General features: G+C 37.9%; 1 protein-coding gene across 7 annotated transcripts in view; it reads right to left on the bottom strand.

The window, feature by feature from the left end:
- The window catches only part of LOC131327382 (uncharacterized), a 55,049-nt gene extending 43,402 nt beyond the window's left edge, over positions 1-11,647 (bottom strand). For 2 of the 7 annotated variants that reach the window (XM_058360517.1, XM_058360518.1), the window contains exons 1-6: positions 11,274-11,643; positions 9,280-9,498; positions 8,638-8,724; positions 8,212-8,358; positions 1,923-1,949; positions 1,714-1,809 (exon numbers count right to left, since the gene is read on the bottom strand). In XM_058360517.1, coding sequence (XP_058216500.1) covers positions 1,714-1,809; positions 1,923-1,949; positions 8,212-8,358; positions 8,638-8,724; positions 9,280-9,498; positions 11,274-11,495 — 798 coding nt within the window. In that variant the 5' untranslated portion in view covers positions 11,496-11,643. Of the gene's footprint in view, positions 1-1,563; positions 1,810-1,922; positions 1,950-8,211; positions 8,359-8,637; positions 8,725-9,279; positions 9,499-11,273 lie in introns of all 7 variants that reach the window. The other 5 variants (XR_009200286.1, XR_009200285.1, XR_009200284.1 and 2 more) reach the window with 5 other exon arrangements.
- Between the last annotated feature and the right edge of the window lie 11,035 nt (positions 11,648-22,682).

Below are 22,682 nucleotides of genomic sequence, written 5' to 3'. Positions count from 1 at the left end.
TAGAGTAGACTTAAAGCCCGTTCTAATGCCGCTAGAATCACTCAAAACCGTTGAGAATTGAATTAATGGTGGATTTTAGAAATCAGGTCACAAATCTGTCACGTTTTTACTCGACAGATTCGTGTTGCTTAAGTAAATGCTTGTTTAGCCAGATTTTGAGTGCGAATCTGACTAGGGTTCCTTTGTATCTTTTGTACTTCGTTCAATTGCGCAACTATCGGGACTGGAATCACTCAAAAGTATTAAGAATTTGATTTATAGTGATTTTTAGAAGATTGTCCTGCAAATTTGAAAATCTGGGCAGCTTATAGAGCTGCGTTCTTTTCATCGCTGGTCATGGTTAAACGACGCTATTGGTTATGGATCCTTATGGGTTTTAAAGATTGGTAAGTTGGTGATATTTTGGCGTTGGAATCATTGAAAGATATTGAGTATGCAATTTTTATGATGTTGTATAATCGTTTTGACTCGATAATGGGTGTGAGATTGATTATGGATGGATTGTGCATAATGAAGGATGTTTATGGAACTATGATTCGAGTGTTATGGCTACGTGTGATATCGAATTTTGTATGCATCATGGTGTGGCATGTCATAGCATATGGACAATAGATGGAGTCGTATCCAACTTCGGATGTCGACGAAGGTTACGGGGCCTAACACTGCCCGGAATGTGGAGTCGCATCCATTTCGTGGGATGTCGATGAGGGTTACGGGGCCCAACACCGCCCGGAATTCACGTCAATATCGACGGAGCCCGGTTCACCTTCTTGGTGGGACCTTGGCGAGGGTTACGGGACCCAACACCGCCCGGAATTCACGTCAATATGGACGGAGCCCGGTTCACCTTCTTGGTGGGACCTTGGCGAGGGTTACGGGACCCAACACCGCCCGGAATTCACGTCAATATGGACGGAGCCCGGTTCACCTTCTGGGTGGGACCTTGGCGAGGGTTACGGGGCCCAACATTGCCCGGTGCATTGCTTTGCATCACATATCATGCATTGTTGATTGGTTGGGCTAGACGTATGACCTGTGTTGCTTGAGAAATGAAAAGAGAGATAAAGTTGTTAATTTAATGTTTGGCTTGTCATTCGACTTTGAATTGTATCTTGGATTACTATCCTTCCTCATTGAGCCTCTTGTTCGGTAATTGAATATAACATGTTTTCATGTTTTTCATTTCAAGATTTCTCTACGAGCTAGTGAGCTCACCCTTCTTTAACATTTTCAGGTACAAATCAAGGAAACTAGTTCTTGTTGCATGGAGTGTATGCCTGCAAAGAAAAGGCATCTTTTGTGAACTTATTGGACGGTTATTTATACATCTACACTTATAGTCTTTTGGAATTGGGTAGATGGCTCTGTAACCGTATTTTGACGTTTACTTTTGACATTGGAAGAATGTAATTAACTTTGTTATTTCCACCCGTTAACCTTGATACTTGAACTTTCTCCAACTTATGCTAAACTCAAAGGATCTTTTTGGTAATATTATTATTATTTTTTATTTGTTAATTAGTATCTTTTTTTTGAAGATATGTTTAAAAAGCAGGGCGTGACATAATTTGTGGTAAACTTGTTGGTCTTACATTTTCCAATGAGTTACCTGCTCTTTGCATCTTAAGTTCATTAATCCTCGGGCTCAATTTTTCGCTCTTCTCATCTGTGTATTTTTCTTACAGGAAAAAGGAGGAAGAGAATGGTATTAACCTTGTTAATATCTGCAAGGCCTCCCTCAGCCTGTCCATAGAGAAGATATTCAGTTGCAACACCTGCTAGTGCTATGCACGAAAACCTATTCAGCATCTAACAAGTACACGATAATTAGAATGGTTTCCAATTCTGAACTCAACAATGTATGGGACAATTTTGAAATGTCTATGTGCAGCATTTGTAAGATGAGAAAGAAGGAATCCTACTGTGGCTGTTAGCTTTCCGGCATTTACCTGCATGACGATAACAACAGGTTTCAGAGGATATAGACAAGAAACCAACAAAGATAATAAAAATAAAAATAAAAGTCAATCGACAAGAATGATCTTTATTTCTAGTTAACTAGGCCTGATCTAGTGAGATCTTAATGGAAAGAGCGATATTTACTTGTGATTGCCTAAAGAAACAAGATGGTATAATTTTTCGTGGAAAACCATTTCAGATATCTTGCAAAAAGATCCCATGTCGAGACCAACTTTTCCACTTCCCATCACCACAAGAGAACAAAAACGACAAAGGAAAAGTGTTAAGTTATGGGCTTATATGTAATTAGTTGTAGTTTACATTTAATCTCTTATGTAAGTAGATTAGGAGATAAGGGTCTAAGGTTAATTACTGTTTACATTTGTATAAGTATAACGTAATGAAAAAATAACCCTAATTGTTTTGGGTTCCCATTCTACGTCTCTCTCTTCTTTACAAATTAACATGATATCAGAGCGGTAGAACTGAGACCTACCTTGTCGTTTCTTTTCCTTTTGATCGTTTCTTTTCCTTTTGATCAATCGATAATCGAGACTCAGCAACTTCCAGCCACCGTCGAGTTTTTTCCAGATCTATTCAAACACCCTAGGGCACTTGTTTTTTGATTTCGAACAAGACCCAGCAATTTCGAGCGTGGATCTGTCGAACCCAGGTCTTTCACGCAGTTTCGAACAAGACCCAGCCTTTCTTGATAAAGACCACGCAGTTCCGACAAAGACCCAGTCGATTCTGACGCCGACGAGCACTGACGTGTGCTCGTTTTTCACTGCTCCTGCAGATTCCGACTGTTTCTGCCCTATTTCAGGGGTAGAACTCTTGATTTGGTACTGTTCCAGCAGTCAAAACAGGGGTAGGAACCTTCAATCTGTGTATCTTGATTTGGTATTGCATATTTGGTTTGCGTTCTGCTCTTGCTGCCTTTGGATTTTTTTTTTAAGGTTGTTTGCTGTAATTAGTGTTGTTTTGCGGCCCTTCATTACTGAGTTGACTGAGTATTGTGGATTCGGAATTGTTGTTCTACTGTTAAAATGTCATCAGAGGATAAAACCAAGTCTTCCACTAGTACAAAGGATGAGTTGAGTCGCATAAGGACTCTGGATAACTCTCCTCTAGATATTTGTCATATTAAATTGGATGGTACCAATTATTTGATTTGGTCTCGTACTTTACTTTAGCTATTGAGGCCCAAGGGATGTCAGAGTTCATTGAGGGTCCTGTTACTCCACCTGTTAAGACTATTGAACTTAAGAAGTTTAAATCTCAGAAATCGTTGGTCATGACCTGGTTGTTTAACTCCATGAGAGCTGATATTCGCTATACTTTCCTGCTGCCTGATACTCCGCGTTAGCTTTGGACTACTGCAGCCCAGACCTATTCTCAGCAAGGTAATGATGCACAGTGTTTTGAGTTGAGGAAGAGGCTCCGTACATTGGAGCAAAATCATCGTTCTGTTGCCGTGTATTTTGCTGACTTGAGTGGAGCTTGGGGTGAATTTGATTATTATCAGGGTTTTCAGGCTGTTTATGCTGTGGATGCTGCTAATTGGCTAAAAAATGATGGAGAAAGAGCGTGTTTATGACTTTCTTGCTGGTCTTGATCTGGAACTTGATCCGATTAGAGTGCAGGTGTTGGGTCGTGTTCTGTTTCCATCCTTGGGAGAGGCCTATTCTATTATTCAGCAGGAGGAGAGTAGGAGGAGTGTTATGTTGCACCCTCTTATTTCTGATCGTTTTGCCCTGGTTACTACTCCTTAGGGTCATTTTGGTTCTGAAAGTGGGCCTATTCTCCAGGGTGGCAAGTCCCAGTCTGGTACTAGCAACGGGCCTTCTAATCGTGCATCAATCCAATGTGATTATTGCCACAACACTAGTCATACCAGAGATTTGTGTTGAAAGCTACATGGCAAGCGCTCTCGTGGGGGCGGGGGTGGACGTTGTGGCCATGGTCGTGGTCCTGTGCATTCTCGGGCCCGGGCCCATATTTCGGAGTCTACAGTTGGCACATTGCCTGATTTTGGGTTCAGTTCTGGGATTCATGTGTCATCTGATCATGTTGGTGGTTTCTCTCAGGGGGAGATACAAACTCTCAAGCGCCTAATTGCTCGGGCTGATTCTCCATCTACTATAGCTTCCTCTTCCACAACAGCTCCTACTTCATCCTACTTTGCTCACACAGGTATCCCGGCTAGTGCATTTACTACCTCTTCTGCTATTCCTTAGATTATAGATTCTGGTGCCTCAGATCATATGACTAAATGTTCCTCTATGTTTGATTCTTATTCTACTTGTTCTGGTAAGGATAATGTCCGAATAGCAAATGGGTCATTCTCTGCTATCTCAGGGAAAGGTTTCGTTCACTATTCTCCCTTTATTTCTCTTCAGTTTTACATATTCCCAACTTTGCCACTAACTTATGTCTATTAGTAGCCTTACTCGTTCTGCAAATTGTCCCGTGACCTTTTTTCCTACTCATTGTGTCTTTCAGGAACTTGATACGGGGAAGGTGATTGGTAATGGTAAATCACATGGTGGCCTTTATTTTTCGAAGTCTGCACCTCGTCCACCCATGTCATGTGGTCTTACTCTGCAAGCATATACGAGTGCAGCTCTTACTATGTTACATCAGTGGCATCGTAGATTGGGTCATCCCTCCTTTGGAATTTTAGAGAAACTTTTCCCTAATTTAATAAGGCATTGTCCTAGGAGTCAGTTTTTTTGTGAAGCCTGTGAGTTTGGAAAATATAGGCATTCATCTTATGCACCTATTAATAAACGGAGTGTGTTTCCTTTTATAGTTATCCATTCTCATGTTTGGGGTCCTTCCCCTGTTACCTCTCTTAAAGGTTTTCAGTGATTTGTCACTTTTATTGACTGTTATTCTCGTGTTACTTAGGTGTATTTACTTAAGTCAAAAAGTGTCGTCTTTTCTTGTTTTAAATCTTTTTATGCCATGGTACGCACTCAATTTGATACAAATATTAAAATTCTCCGTAGTGACAATGGGACTGAGTATATAGATAGGAATTTTAGGGCATTCGCCGCATTCCTAGAAGAAAATGGCATTCTTTATCAAACGACTTGCGCTGACACTCCATAACAAAATGGAGTTGCTGAACGCAAGAATCGTCATCTTGCTGAGGTAGCTCGCTCTCTTTTATTCACCATGAACGTTCCCAAATTTTATTGGGGAAAGGTGATTTTGACTGCTACTTATCTTATCAACCGTATGCCATCTAGTATTCTCCAGTTCAAAACTCCTATTGAGTGTCTTCCTCACAGTTCTCGTGTCACCACTCTCCCACCGCGGGTGTTTGGTTGTTTGTGTTTTGTTCATGTCCATCATCCCTCTGGGGGCAAGTTAGGTCCTAAAGCCCATAAGTGTGTCTTTATTGGGTACTCTCCTACCTCAAAGGGCTATAAATATTATGATCCTCACTCTAGAAAATTTTATGTCTCTATGGATGTTACTTTTTGGGAAACAGTGTCCTTTTACTCTCCCTCCACTTCATCTCTTCAGAGGGAGCATCGGCAAGAAGAGATGAGGGAGGAAGAGATGTTTACCTCTTTTTATAATCATGGTGAAAGGGAGAGAAAACAATTTAGAGAGGAACCAATATCTACTGAAAGAGCAACTCATGACATTGGTGACAATATTAAGGAACTACCACAAAGGCTGAAAGGGTCTAACTTAAAGACCTACATTAGACAGAAGAAAGGAAAGTCCTCAGGTGTAATATCACCTTGTCAATTACAATCCCCTGCTCCAGGTTCGGATTCCTCAGCTGACTTATCTGGTAATGAATCTTCTCCTATTGAACCTCCCTTTATTGAGTTTGATAATCTTCCTATTACTCTTCGGAAAGGTGTTAGGTCATGTACTTAACATCCTATCTCTCAATTTGTCTCTTATGATCTTTTATCTCCTTTGTACCATGCATTTGTTTCATCTCTTTCTTCTATATGTATTCCACAGAATTGGCAGGATGCATTCAAAATACCTAAGTGGAAAGGAGCTATGGTAAAAGAGATGACAGCTTTGAAAAAGAATGGCACTCGGGAGCTAGTATCACTTCCAGGAGGAAAGAAATCAGTAGGATGCAAGTGGATTTTCACTGTTAAGCAAAATGTTGATGGTACAGTTGAGAGATACAAGGCGAGACTTGTTGCCAAGGGTTTTACTCAAACCTATGGTATTGACTATGAGGAGACGTTTGCACCAGTAGCAAAGATGAACACTGTGCAAGCTCTGCTTTCTTGTGCTGCCAATTTGAATTGGCCCCTTCACCAGTTTGATGTGAAAAATGCATTCCTCCATAGTGAGTTAGAAGAGGAGGTGTATATGGACGTACCATCAGGTTTCTCTTCCTCTAAGGCTGAAGGGAAGGTGTGTAGATTGAAGAAGGTCCTATACGGGCTGAAGCAATCACCTAGAGCGTGGTTTAGCAAATTTTCCAAGGCTATGTTGGGGTTTGGATACAAACAAAGCCATGCAGATCATACTATGTTCATCAAAGGAAGTGCTAGTAAGATTGCTATCCTTATTGTGTACGTTGATGATATAATAATGACAGGCAATGATGTGAATGAAATTCTTAATCTCAAATCTGGTCTGGCTCAAGAATTCGAGATTAAGGATTTGGGATCACTAAGATACTTTCTTGGCATGGAAGTGACAAGGTCTGATAGAGGTATTTTTATCTCCCAACAGAAGTATATATACTTGATCTTTTGGAAGAAACAGGTATGTTGGTATGTTGGGCTGTAGATTTGAAAATTCTCCTATTGAGGCGAATCACCATCTTAGTAGCGATATGGGGGAGTGCACTGACAAGGAGAGATATCAGCGACTTATGGGTCGACTGATATACTTAGCTCACACTCGACCAAACGTTACTTATGCAGTGAGCATTGTTAGTCAATTTACGCATGATCCTCGCACTTCGCATCTAGATGCAGTTTATCGTATCTTGAGGTACCTCAAATCAGCTCCAGGAAAGGGAATTCTATTCTCTAATCATGGTCACCTGCGATTGGAGACATTTACTGATGCTGACCAGGCTGGTTCTGTAGATGATAGACGCTCTACTTCTGGCTATTGTACTTTCATTGGGGGAAATTTGGTAACTTGGTGAAGTAAGAAGCAATCAGTGGTCGCCAGGTCTAGTGCAGAAGCTGAGTACAGAGCTATGGCTCATGGCTTTTGTGAGCTCTTGTGGCTCAAAATTGTGTTACGTGATTTGGGAATTACTAATAATGGTCCTATGAAACTCTACTGTGACAATAAAGCTGACATCAACATTGCTCATAATCCTATTCAACATGACAGAATGAAGCACATAGAGATTGACAGGCACTTCATCAAGGAGAAGTTGAGCGCGGGATTGATATGTATGCCTTTTGTAAGATCTGAAGATCAATTGGCTGACATATTCACAAAAGGGCTTGGTAGCAAGAGTTTCCACCTCATTGTGTTCAAGTTGGGCTTGATTGATATCTTTGCACCAACTTGAAGGGGAGTGTTTAGTTATGGGCAATGAAGCACCGACACCTCTAGACGTCGAAGAATCGCAGTGTCAGGACAGGGGACACGGCGGGACACCTCGGAGATACGTACGAGACACGCCACGTGTCCCATATTTTAATATTAAATTTTGAGGGGGACACGGCGGGGACACCGATGGGGACACGGCAGGGGCCAAACTGCAATTTTTTTAAAATTTGGGGGCTAAACTGTAATTTTTGAAAAAATTGGGGGTCAAACTATAATTTTTTTTTTTAAGTTTGGGGCCAAATTATAATTTTTTTAAAATTTTTGGGTGTTAAACTATAATTATTATTTATTTATATATATAAATAAATAAATAAATATACACGTGGCGTGTCCCCCGCCGTGTCCGTGTCCCCATTTTTTTAGAATTCCTGTGTCCCGGTGTCGGTTTCGGTGTCCGTGTCGGTGCATCATAGGTTATGGGTTTATATGTAATTAGTTGTAGTTTACATTTAATCTCTTATGTAAGTAGATTAGGAGATAAGGGTCTAAGGTGTAATTGCTGTTTACATTTGTATAAGTATATAACGTAATGAGAAAATAACCCTAATTGTTTTGGGTTCCCATTCTACGTCTCTCTCTTCTTTACAAATTAACAAAAAGACAGACAATGGAGGTATGAAGAATAGCACTCTTAGAAAACTATATTCAGATGAAATACAAAAAATTAAGAAAACAACCTACTTCTTCAAGGAACTCAAAATCCACAAAAGCAGTCCCCGCTTGAACGTTGAGAGATCCTTCCTTCTTCAAAGCTTCCAAACTTGAGAGCGTATATCCCCTTGGAAGTATTCCCAGGAAGTAGGCAATTAAGAAATGGCCAGCTTCATGCTACATCAAATTTTTTGGTGATAATCACTTGAGAGGAGATCTTAGCACACAGATGACCAATACACCAAAAAATGAACATGAATATCTTTAGCTGACACAAGTACTGATGAAAATAGCACATAGTAGAAACATATAGATGAGAATGTATCGCTGTGAAACCATTTCAGCTATTAAAACCCCGCAAATCACTTAAAGAACGCATTGCAAGACTAAGACAGTTTACAGACCAAAAAAATTACTCGCGCGTGCGCAAGAGAGAGAGAAAGAGATGAATCTTACTTGGACAACCCTATTGCGGTACTTTTGACTAAACGTGTGGCCAATTGTGTCAAGAATCAAGCTGCTGATTCCACCATTAAAAGAAACCTGTAAAAAGACGGTTATAAGACAGAATCGACAGACAATAGATAATGGTTGTACACATTGCTACGGCGTATGTGTGTGTGCGCGCTTTTGATTGAACATAATTTAATTCTTTCAGAGATGTTCCACCAGCACTCCATGTTCTCAGCAAACTTCCGTATGACTGGAAGTGGGGTGCAGGAAGCCTCAAATGGAGTGACAATTTAATGCACTCTGCCCTCCGTCTCCCACACCTTCTCTTTGGAGGAAGGGAAACAAGAGGAGCCATTCATGTTTGGAAGGGCAAGAGATAATCAGAGATGAAGAAATGGGTGAATCTAAACCAAAGGAGTATCATAGCTCTTTGGGTTTCAGATCGTGGAGACGGTGAATGCTAGAGTTGCTGGTTTGTTTGCTTTATAGGTGTATTTCCAACTTTGATCTTGCTTGTATTTTGGTGCCTTAAATTTCCAACTCGGTGCAAGTGTTAACAGAGAGATACAATCAACTTCTCTAATGCCAGCATAATGCAACATGTTTTTATGACGACGAATTTGTTATTGCTAACTGCAAAGTTACCGCGTCAAATGTCCAAAAAAACAGCAAGCTGACAGAGAAGTAGAAGATTTGTTGTGGATTCAATCCAAACACATTCCATGCAGATATTCCTCCTACAAGACCAGTAAGCTGCAGGTTTCTTTCAATAGAACCAAGAGTTGCATCTACTGGTGACAGCAGAGATGAAGCTTCTATTCCGTTCAGTTTTAGTTCATCCAAACCATAGAGTCTCTGGGGTACCTGTGCAACGAATCCACAGATCAAATAGAGACCTCATTGTACCACAAAACTGTAAAACATACTCGAATGCACCTGAGATGGGCAAAGGTTGTTACTTGTGTAGAAATCCTAAGAAATAAGATGGATAGCCATGACTAGCAATGCTTTTGATTACTTGATCAGAAGACTTACCAGAAACAAATTCACTATTGATACAATCTTATTGAGATCCTATCGCTAAAAATTGGATTCCGGTTAATAGACCAAGCTCATAAAAAATCAGCAACCTGAATTTGGTAAATCCACAAGTTCTAGATACATCACAATGGAAATATCCTAAATTCCCTGTGAATATACATGTTACAGAATAAACTTCAACAACAACAATAAAAGAACCCATCTAGTCCCCAATCATTGGGGGTATAAGCGGGGGAGGATTTGAGATAGAGCTAGCCTTTGGCAATATATGCACAACGTGACTGCTCTCAGAATACCGTTGAAACAGTGGCCCTCCTATACCTCTAAGAACCAAGGAGCAAAATGGATGTTTTGCTGCAGAACCATGCCGCCAAATCAAAGCCGAAAGGCATCAAAGAGGGTAGAATAAACTTCAGTCACCAAATTTTTTAGTTTAGTACGCGTCCTATTGAATTTGCTTGATCAACTAAGCAATTCACAGCAAACCTTCTCCTCCTCCCAAAACATTTAAGACCATGTTTGATTCGTCGAACTATTAGGGATGTGATATGCAATCTTCCTGGATGAGTAACTCCACCAGACCAGTAGTGAGATGATCTATCGATTTGACATCAAGTTATATATTCTAGTTTGCAAGATTGGCTGTCTAATGGAAATGTCATCCGTCCTCTACTAATTGTTTCCTTTCAAACACCGAAAACATGATCCCATGATATTTGTTATCTAGTCTCACATCTAATCTGGCCGACGAAACATGTCCTTTAATCAGTTCATCTCTTGTAAACATATGTTAAACTCATCAAGAAAATGGGTCAGTTATAATACTAGACAATCTTGTCCTATTTGCATTTGAAGCTGAGTGGAGCAAGAATTCGCACTAGAGGAGGCCAATTAACAATCAATATTATTCGCAAGGCAATAGTAACAATTAAACTTTGATTCTTCTAATTTTGTAGAACAATTTTCACAAATTGAAGAATTAAATATAGAGAAATATTCATACATTGCATCAATAACACGTCGTATATTTCATCATGTAATATTCAACTATTGTATGCTCACTAGTATATGAAGAGTAAAATTAGTCCACATGTATCTGGGGCTGATAAACGAACCGAACAAGCCGAATAATTGATTGTTCAAATTTGGTTTGAAAACCTAACGAGCTTAAAAAATAGGATTGAGCTTGGCTTATTTATGAGGCGAACCCATCTCAAACGACCTTTAATCGAGCCGATCCTATTTTTAGGATCGAGACGAAAAGCGCTTCTCCAATGAGAAAATGGAATGGATCTCAAGTAGCTTGAATTTTTTGTAAACATCCCAAGTCGAACAAGCCCGAGCAGTAGTTTGTTTGAGCTTGGTTCGAAAACTTAATGAGCTTCAAAAACACGTTCAAGCTTGATTTGCTTATGTAACAAACCAATCTCAGACAAGCCAACACGACCTCCAACTTGGTTCGTTACGGGCCCTATATGTACCGCTGCCCATGCTTTGAAGCCAAAGAAGAACTAACATACATATAAGGACACACATATATATATATATATACACACACATTCATACACACATATTTTCCAGACATGTAAGTGGAGAACCTGCCTAGCAGCACCAAAAAAGCGAAATCCCCCAGGCTTGCCCTGCAAATCCTTGACAAGGGAAAGTGCAGCCCTGTCGTCTCCTTTACTCAGCTCCTTGTCAATTTGTTCCAACACTTGCCACCGCAACACCGCCGTCTCAGACGAACTGAAGACTCTGAAACCGGGCAATCTGGGTCGCCAGTAAGGCGACGTGCCCGCGTGATGGACCACAATGCCCATTCACAGAATAAAACAGAATCTGCACGGTACCCAGAAAAATATACAGTATAAAAATGGAGCAGTGGGTACTCGTAATAAGTAGTAACAGACTGCTCCATTGCTATGGTATGAAAGAGTTCTCGTTGCTTTGGCTTTTATTCTCAACCGCGTGAATGAGATAATTGCTGCGGAAATTGAACAAATATATAGTATATAGTCTGGGTAAAAATCAGATAGACCCCTCATCTATCGCACACTTCTCCTCTTTAAAAGTGACATCACACCCTCCTCTTTAAAAGAAGTGGTATCACACCCTCTGCTAGCCATTACCAAGTTGGTTCAATTCGCACACTTCTCCTCTTTAAAAGTGACATCACACCCTCCTCTTTAAAAGAAGTGGTATCACACCCTCTGCTAGTCATTACCAAGGTGGTTCAATTGATGACGTCTACTTTCAATTTAATTTTTTTTCGTCTAGTTTGACTGTCAGACGTTATCAATTAAACCAATTTAGTATAAAAACTAAATTTAAAAGTCAAAAAAATTACAATCAATATTTAAAAAAACGAAAATAAGATTCGAGTAAAACTAAGTGGACCATTTCTATAAATTTCCCTTTTTTACTTCTGTTCCTGTACGCCAAAGTGCTAGCCAGTACCACATCTCTTAATAATAGCTCAACTTCGAAAGCTTTTCCGCCATAAAATCAGAGAAGGAAGTCTTCGATGCTCAGATTTCCATGTTCCCCATCAAAATCGATTGATTTTGGTGGGTGATTACGAGGAGTTAGAGCATCTGCAATGAGAATAATCAAAATCGATAATTAAAATGTGTCACGTCAGTATTTGATTATCCATTTAGTTCATAATCAAACTTAACAAACTTGACCTCCACATTGGTTATTTTTGTATCCCTATAAAAAACTCCCCCAGAATATGCAATGCACCTATGTCCAATTGCAAACGAGTTCCAATTACGCACCCGACCACACCAAATTATTCGTCTTGATGAGACGATTCTAATGTGAGATGTTTTTTAATTTTTTAGTTTTGAATTTGGTTATTAGGTTTGGTTATTGAGTTTTGACTATTGGTAAAAGTTGTTAAGTTTGGTTATGGAATGAATGGAATTTGGTTATTTGCTAAAAGATTTGTAACTTTGCTTATTACAATATGAGGTGTTTTTTTAGTATTGTTGTTAAGTTTGCTTATCCATACCAATTTGCTTATTACAATGTGGATGCTCTTAGAGAGAGAGAGAGAGAGAGAGAGAGAGGACGGAATGATGTATTTTTTCGGGATGAAATCTATTTCATCCGCCCTTATTTTAAATGGGGCATTTCAGTCAATACACACATTCGGTTAATGGCATTACAAGAGAAACTTTTATATATACTGAGGATACCAAAAGTGTTGATATATCCCTTCCAATTCATTTCGCATTTTTTTTATCATTCTTTTATCACATTTGGATGATCAGTTCCGTTCATTTTGTAGAGTTCGGTGAGAACTGTAATCATACCAAAAATCGTGTTCATATGAAAATTGAAAAAAATCAAAACTGGGTCCAAAAACACACTGAGTCGGAACCCAATTTTGATTTTTTTGTGATTTTTACTCGTGCCGATCATATATCAAATAAAGTTTGTTGAACACGATTTTTTACATGAATAAGGTTCTCACCGAATTTGATGAGGGGGTGTGTATGATTTTTACCAAAATAGTTTGTGTTTGACATAAGGCTCTCTTTAGAATATTCAAGTTTTTTGTTAAGCTGATAGCGAATTCGAGCTCGAGTCCCATGTAAATTTGACAAGTCGAGCTCGGCTTGAATTTGAGTCGAGCTTAAACTTATTCACGAATCTTGACGAGTTAGTATTTGATTTTATAAACTTGAGGTAAAGAGTAAAGTTGATTTACTCAAATTGAAGATACGATTTTAAAAAGGGTACGTAATAATTGTCTGACGCAATATCCTCCGAATCCGATCCTATATTTGAGAGTATAAAAAAAAAAACAAGTTGCATCCTCGCAAAAGACTTGAGAAATGTGAGTTTTTTGGGCTAACTTTAGGATTCGAACTGTTCATTAAAAATGCCAAATATTCCATTCTTGTCTCATAATTATTGCATGTTCCAAACACTACATCCTTGGATAAAAATTCAAAATTATAAACTCTTGCTTCAAAGAGATTTTGTGTTGAGAGTTCGGGTGTTGTTTTCATAATCAATGTCGTAAAATACTTTTCAAAAAAGTGTACTTCTAAATAAAAGAACTCATTTTATCGAAGATTATCAATTTTCTAAATAAAAAATTTGTTTTCATGATTTTAAGATATCCATCTTTTTCAATTTTTTGCAGAAAATAAGTTTTGAAAATAAAATATCCAACTACATGTTAAATTCGACATGACATGCCAAGTACTAGATGAATTGATATTTAAAACAACTGCAGCCATAATGTCTTGCTTATTTGATATTTTACTTCCCCAATCCCTTTTATGTCAAATTTGACATGAGAAAAAATAAGATGCCAAATTCGGTTTGATTACTCTATTTTACAAGGCTTCATAAAATAAGATATAATAAAATACTAAAATAATAGATCTGACATGTTTGTTAGAATGTGCATTTTCAAAGATGATATGTTATTGTGTCAAATTGCTACATAAATCGGGAAAGATAAAAAAATATTTGCTATATAAACATAAAAAAAATTTGCATCTCCAAATTCATAACAAAGGTTGGATTTTTTATTTTTTTATCACCATTTGTTAAGCTAGCTTACTTACTCTTCGACTAATCTTGTAAGATCTATCCCATAGACCGACAGGGAATGGAAAATTCTGCAATACAGCCAGCACTGCAATGGCGGCCGATCCGACCGTTCATTTCGATGCCAACAACTCAGATTTTAATTCGTGCTCTCATTCCGAGTTGCCCATTGTTTGAATTAAAATCTGAGCCGTCCATTAATCGCCGCCCTACATCCCTCGGTCCGACTGACAGTGCCTCGTCAAATGGCTCATTAAATGGACTAACGTTTCCCAATTATTCATTCAACAACCCAACCCAATACAGATCGCTTTTGATTGGGCTTGGGAAAAAGCAGGCCACTTTTGGACAAGGCTTTGAATTGGGCTTGGCATCATGTTTCCAAGATACTACTCTAGTAGTACACAAACGCAAAATCACATAAGTCAGACTAATCCTAGTCACATAATCCTTCTTCCGCTATCGCTCTGCGGATTTTAGGGTGTGTTCTACCAATTAAAATACGTCCGAATAAGTACTTATTTTTTTGAATTAAAAGTGATGTATTGTGAGAGAATAACATGTCTCGTAAAGTGGGAAATAAGTACTTAAAAAGAAAAACCTTAGCAGAATGGGGCCTTAGTAACTTTTGATGTCTTTGGAAAATGTTTTTACGCTCATGCTCTCACTCACACACATATACAAGCATTTAAGGGCATAATGGAAAATCTCATAAGAGTTAGTTACTTTCACAAGAAAATAAAAATTTCTTATGCTCTAGCAAGAAGTGAAAGCTATGTGATTGTGCTTATACGCACACTATCAAGAACCTTAGCTACTATTACTATTTAAGATCTATTTGATTAGAGTAAAAGATTATTTGAAACGCAAGAAAGCGGAAAAATGAAATTTCTTGTACATTTCATCTAAGCACGATTACGGAGCTTTCACTTTTTGCTAAAGCATAAGAAAATTTTCATTTTCTTGTGAAAGTAACCAACTCTTGTGAGACTTTCTATTATGCCCTTAATTTTTACTTTCCTATCATAATTCATATAATACAGTCAGGGTAAGTTAGAATATTTATATAATAGAAAAGAAGAGTATGTCCAATAAATCTATAATACACAATACAAAAAAGTAAAGTACTACTAAATTAGCAATTCATTATTATGATGTATCTTTTGAAAACACTCAAACCTAGGTTTAGAGCCAAGACCAAATAAAGGGCAGAGGAAGCATGACACTAAATTAGGGACTTATCCTTTCAATCTTGTAGATTCGACTTCTTTCGCGGACGAAAAATTCTAGGAGAGCCATTGAAGATTCGTCAGGCAGTTAACTTTAGAGTTTTCCACCTAGCCGAGCAGCGCATACGGTGCAAATTGACCCGAACTATAACACCTCGATTTCACAAGAGATTTCGGAAGCATTAACCCTAAAATACACTGAATTTTACAAACTATTAGGCCCTTATTTATCCTTATACAAAAATTACAATTTCAAAATAATACAAAAATCTATGTACATTTATTTAACAAAAGCAACTCCAGAGCGACTCTAGTTTTGACACGAAATTCCAAGCAATGTTGGCCCAGACTCCGTTTCAGGGGTCCCACCTGTATCAACTGCTCCACTGTGGAATCCTGCACACTCTGGCAAATTGAACGCCGAAGCAAACGATTTGCCAGGATACAAACGTATCCTGAGTGATAATTCACCAAGTAGAAATCCTAAAACCCAATACCACAATATGCAGATCAACAATATAATAATTAATAATACACAAAAGGTACAGAATAATAACACATCGTATTTTTCTTTACTATCCATTATCTTACATGTAATCTAAGGATCATCTCCGCGAGATCCTTTCCTCCCACATCCACTAACTACAATCGTCTCATGGGTCCACCCTTCCTCTTGCTTGTCCTGCACCAGGGTCCTAGGTGAGCGCACCTAAGTTATGTACCGAGTATGTTCTCACTTAAGACCATAACAGGAGGATCGAGTCATCCCATGACGTATCGTACATTAGGGTCGGACATCCACTACCCCACGCTAACTATAACCGTCTCATGGAACCCATTCTCTTCCTCAAAGAGAAACTTTCCATGGCGTATTATACATTAACGTCTCACTAACTATAACCGTCTCATGGGACCCATTCTCTTCCTCAAAGAGAAACTTCCCATGACGTATCATACGTTAGCGTCTCACTAACAATAACCGTCTCATGGGACCCATTTTCTTCCTCAAAGAGAAACTTTCCATGACGTATCATACGTTAATGTCACAACACTGGGCCCCTCAGGTAACCCATTTCAACACAGGGCCCCATAGGTTACCCTTGCCATCGCCATGGCTCAATTCACAATCCACACAGTACTCTCACTTTCAACACTTTACCATTTTCCATTTACTTATCATCGTCTACATGATTCACTACTCGTAACCACCCCGGGAACCTATTTGTCCAATCTACAACCACAACAAAATATCACACGATTCAACATTTCAACTAAAAGCACTAACAACACATAACCATGCGATAAAATTAATCATGTCATAGAATTAATCATGCGAGTAACAAAATAATATTCAGTCAAACAATTAATTACTACACTTAAAATTAAGTCTATTTCTCTCATTTAGAAATTTTATAAAACATTTCTACTATTTAAACATTTTCTTCAACTCACATATTTTATTTATAAATTTTACAAACTAATTTTTTTTATTGAAAAATACTTATTGCTAAATTTAGTATTTACTAACTATATTAAATATTAATATGAGATTTTTATAACAACAAAATTATGAGAGACTATTCTAGTTAATATTTATTAGAGTTAAAGATTAACTAATATACAATTTAAATAAATTTTTACTAGTAAAATATTCTTGTTAATATTTCATAAACATTTATCTACCCCAATAATTTATTATTAAACACGTAAACGTCCACTCAAATACAAATTAACAATGCAACATCAATAATAATTCTACAATCAAACACTTGTTAAACGATCATAAATTTTCACAGGGTATAACACTAATCATTCCAGCACAACCGAACTGAATTTTAATATAAACAGGACTAAAAATAAATTAACAATTTAACAGCAGATCATCATCTTCAATAAACTTTAAATCTAAGTCCAAACTCCATTAAAATGCAGATTAAGGTTTCGAGTTTCTGGAAAACTACCTCAAACGCGATTCTAAGTTCGGATAAGTGTTGTACGGTGTCCGTAGATCGCCATGGTGGTTTTGAAATCTCGGGACAGCGTCCGGCGGCACTCTGATAGGGCCCGCAGCAGTAGTGTGCCCACGAAACTCACGGTGTGCACACACCTACGGCCACAACTCTCTTTCTCTCTCTATTCTAGACTCAACAATAGAATTGGGAGTGAAATAATATACTGGTATTCAATTTTTGAATTTATGTGGGTATGTATAATGAGAGAGAATAAGGTAGTAAGAATGTGAGAGGATAAGTGTAGAAGTGGTGGAATGAGGAAAGAGAGTGAAGGAGAGAGATACTGATAATGATAAAAGGATAGGGGACAAGTGCCACATTTGGGGGGGGGTTTCAATTCTAATGTATGTGGACGCATGTATGTATAGGGTGAGAATGTATATGGACGCGTGTATGTATAGGATAAGAGATAGAGAAGTGGAGAGTTAGTTTGAATAGAGTTCTACTTAGGGTTTAGATAGGAAAGATAAGAGATGAATATGAATCACTGATTTCCTGTATATCTAAAGTTTAAATACATATCTTATACAATAATGCAAATAATATCAATTATACACATAATAATATATTTTAATTATTCAATCTAATTAATTATTGAATTAGAAATTTAAAAATATAAATTTGTATTAAAAAAAATTGGGTCAAAAATCCGGATCGTTACACGAACACCTGATCATTAAAATGAACATTGGAGGAGGTGTGGGGGGGCCTTCTGTTTCCACTGGGGATGACCTAAAATTGACAAGAAAAGAGATTAAAGGCAAAGAGAAGAGTGATGTGTTTGGTTTTGGTCCATATACAATATATGGAAGGGAATTGATCTTAGAATAATGGCACTTTGGATTGGTGTTGTACAGTGAGGGGCACTGTACTGTGCTGCGCACACGATTCGATGGCTCGGATCTCATTTCGGCATTCAACTATCGAGAGTTGTTTATTGTCGAGATGAGATCCGAGCCATCGGATGCGTGATCCGATAGCTCAAAAATGCGCAATATAGTGCTGCGTACAACATGAGAATAATGGATGTTTTCCAAGCTTGGATGGAAAGGCCAGAAAAAAGTGAAAGTGGCCACCACATCACAACTGTTCTTTGAAGTTGTTGACAGTATTAACCCAAATGCCTCCAAATCCCTTGTGGGCTTCACCCCATTATACTCCTACAAAACTCCATAAAGTAGCCAATTGAAAGCTAAGTTTAAACGACAGTGACAGCAGCAGACTTTGGGACAGGATGGTTGGGAGAACGGGCTCCAATTTAATTTGCATTTCGGTGGGGTCTGGTGACAGAGTCCGCAACATGGTGACAATCAATATTTTCTCTTCAGTCAGGTTAGCTACGACTTAAGTCTGAACATTCTAGGACGGATGGATTTTCTGGTCGATTGGGGTCTCTACACTAGTTCAATCCGGCCTGCCTTTTTAACTATGGGGAAAAAAAGGACAGCAGCAGAACGGATGGTACAAATGTCATACAAGTGGCCCCTTCTAATTCTCTCGTATATTCAAGAATCTTCAAGAAGTTGGGGAAAAAAATTAAGATTGCACCGTCCTTCATTTATTGTCCACAGTCTCTCTGCGTCCGAATTTAATTGTCCTTAGTTCTATTTTAACCGGTTAAAAAATGGATTATATCTTGAAATTCGTAATAAATTTCATATAAAATATGAATCTTATTTGATAGATCTCGATTAGTTCTATAATACAATGTTTTTTAAATCACGTAAAACGTCATAAATTGAAAGATATAATCGATTGAAAAATGACACAAACTCCAAAAAAAAACTATCAAATCCGGACGCATGGAGTATTCCATACCACTGACGATTTAACAGGGACCAACGGTGTTTTGGAAAATTTAGCCGCGCTAACATGGAAATACTCATATGATTAAAAAAAAAAAAACATGATGGAAATACTCATGGGGCGTGTTTGATTGGGGGGGATTGGAGATGAGATTGGACTAATAATCTCCCCACCCGTTCTAGTCTCACGTTTGTTTGCATTTAATTACTGGGATTATTAGTCCACCCGGATTGAGACTAAACAAAAGTTATATTGTGCTATGCTTTTATGCACGGATTGATTAGAAATAGAGAAAGGCAATTCAATTTAATTGTATTTAAAACGCATTGCGTCGTGCCTTCAGGTACAGGCTCAATCCCTAGTCCTTTACATGGAGGACAATCCAATTGGGAGGATGGTTGGCGGGACAAATAGTCCCAGGATTATGGCTGAGAAGGATTAGACATGGAAATCACCAAAATATCCTTGAATTGCACACAGAAAATTACCCGAATATCCTCAAAGGAAATTAACATAACTTGCATGGATTTTAATGATGATAATGATGAAGAGGAGCTTGAGGCCCCGTTCTGGAACCAAAATAAGCTGTTTATTTTTTAAGAATGCAATTTCAAGTTCAAAAATTATGAGCTTATTAAAATCTAAAAATATGTAATATAGATCTTGTTTGAAAGATCTCGATGAGATCTTTTATGCAATGCAAAAAAAAATAAAAAATTATTTTTTATTTGCATTAGTTTTTAGTTTGAAAATATGAAATAAGATGCTTATTTTTTAAGAAGATTTCTGGAACGGAGCTTGAGTAATGTGCTAGTAAACTCTTTTAAAGAATAAAAAAAATAGTGCTTTGGGCCAATTTCTTACTGTTTTTTCACTCTTTTTTTTCTTTTCATGTCAATAGATGGTACTAGTAGAGGGGAAAAAAACTATTATGGGGTATTTTATTGGTGACGAAAAATAAAAAGAGAATGTATAGTGTTTATGATTTAAATATGGATGAGTTTGTAAATTGCTTTGAAGGCAAAGTCGATTGAGCTCTTAATCCTTGTCAAGAGGGATTCAAAACAAACATGGAATATGGAGGATTAGTCGGGATTGGACTTACCCATCATGTAATCCCATACATAAACAAACATGGAATATAAGGAACTATACTCTCAAGTAGTCCTCTCACTAATAATCTCTTGACCACAATTCCATCTAATCCAATCCCTCTTGTATCAAATAGAGCCATGAAGTACAAAGATATTTAGTACTCCATCCATCCCTAAATAAGTGTCTGACGCGCAAAATTAGATCTTCAAAAAGATGCATTTGTTTTGTTAAAAAAAATTAATTTTTTTCACAAATCAATAGATAGCAATGAGTTCTATTAGATTGTGAAAAAAATTAAATTTTTTAATAAAAAATATGCATGTTTTGTAAAGTTTAATTTTACACGCCGAACACTTATTTAGGAACGGAAGAAATATACAGGAGTTGAAAATGATATTTTGTGCTCCTGAAATCCCACATCAATATATGTGTTGGAAAGAGCCTTGAGAGCCTATCCACCAATCAATGGTATGCGATGGTAGATTCCACTCAAATAATACTACCTAGTGGAGAGCACTCTTGCAGCAAATGCAAATAATAATTTCTTTGAGAGATGGGCTCAACTGTCTTGTCCTCTCGTACTTTTGGTCGTGAGGGAATGGGCACCTGGAAACTTTTGTTTTATCAATTCATTAGTTTGAGAGGTGCTAAAGTTCCCGACGGGAGGGATCCCGACCGAATTTCCGACGGCACGTTTGGTCCACTCTGGCTACCGGACGGTTGATCCAAGCCGTCCAAGGATTGTAAAACAAAAAACCCCACGCGAGAATCAACAGCATCCGACGTGTGTAGGTGACCGATCAGAACACTCCATTTTTTTTGGATCGGCTACCTACACAAGTCGGATGCCGTTGATTCTCGTGCAGGCCCACTCGATTTTTTTTTTTTGAATTCTTGGACGGCTCGGATCAGCTGTCCGGTGGCCGGAATGGGCTCGGCACGCCATCGGAAATCCGTTCGAGAGCCCTCCACCGGGAACCTTAGATTTTCTGCATTAGTTTTGAGCGGAAAACCAGTTTCAAAAAGTATTTTTTCTTTCCAATAATAACACGTTTTGGTAATTTGGTTGTGACACGATTGGTTCAAAAAATCACCAATGTAACAAAACAAACAAAATTCTCTTGCAACATTATAGGCATTTTTACAAAAAAATACTCGTATTTTTAAAATAACTAAAATACCCACATGTAAGTTAAACCAAGACCCCTTACCTACCTACATGCCATAATTAAGCCCAACAAAATTCTTTCCAAACAAAGAACTACAGAATCCAACGGAATACAAAACCATACCACACTCCCCACACCTCGAAATAGCATTCCTCACCACAAAAAGTCAATCCACCACTCCAATTGAAGTAGAGAGAGAGAGAGAGAGAGAGAGAGAGTCAGAGAGAGAGAGCCCCTCTCTCCCCTTGGAAGGCAATAGTGTTTCTCGACAAATAAAATGCAAGGAAAGGGGCTTTTCAGTCAATTCAAAAAGGGCCCCGAAAAGGAAAGGGAAGTCCTGGGACGGACTCCGTTTGTCGTCACGTGACTTTCTCGGCCGCACGCACGGAGTCTTTTGTCTTTCCTCCGTTACACTCTCTTTCTCCATTACGGTCACCCCATGGTCCACTGCAAGCATATGTGAGGTCCAATTTAGCCTCCACAGAAATCCAGTAGCAGCTTCGTTTCTACTAATTTAGAAAATATTCGTATCGATATCCAGTTTTTTTTAATTTTTTACGGGATTTTATAAAAAATATTTTAAAATTGTAGGGTTCGAAGTGAGTCCCATATAGGCGTGCGGTGGACATGTACAGTTATTGTGGCATCTCTGTTCTTTTTTTTTTTCTTGTACTAAATGGAGAATCCTTTTAATTTATTTTATGATTTTTATCTGTTGGAGCAAAAAGGAGGTACTTTTTTCTTTTTCTTTTTCCGGGTTTGGGATGATTTGCATAAAAATTCTCTCTTTATTTTTCATCATACTCAACATATACTAGTACATTTCTTTATCTTCTCAATTTACATACTGAAATTTTAAATCATATAAACAACTTCAAAGAAATAAATTTTAAAAAAAAATTAGCGTCTTTATCAACCATTTCAAAAAAGCTAAATGGAAATTTTACTCTTTACACAACACTCTACTGTGAGACGAAAATGTTACTCTATTTACGAATGTTTTGAACACCAAAATTCTACTTTTTTAACGTTGATCCTACATAATTTTTCGACATTGCAGTTCCGCTATGAATACTCGCGGCAAGTTCTCACTCTGCAAATTTCAACTTTTGAGAGAGTTTTTC

This window comes from Rhododendron vialii, chromosome 5a (assembly GCF_030253575.1).
Source record: "Rhododendron vialii isolate Sample 1 chromosome 5a, ASM3025357v1".
Lineage (NCBI taxonomy): Eukaryota > Viridiplantae > Streptophyta > Magnoliopsida > Ericales > Ericaceae > Rhododendron > Rhododendron vialii.
The sequence above is the reverse complement of the archived record's forward strand: the minus strand, read 5'-3'. Positions and strand labels throughout refer to the sequence as shown.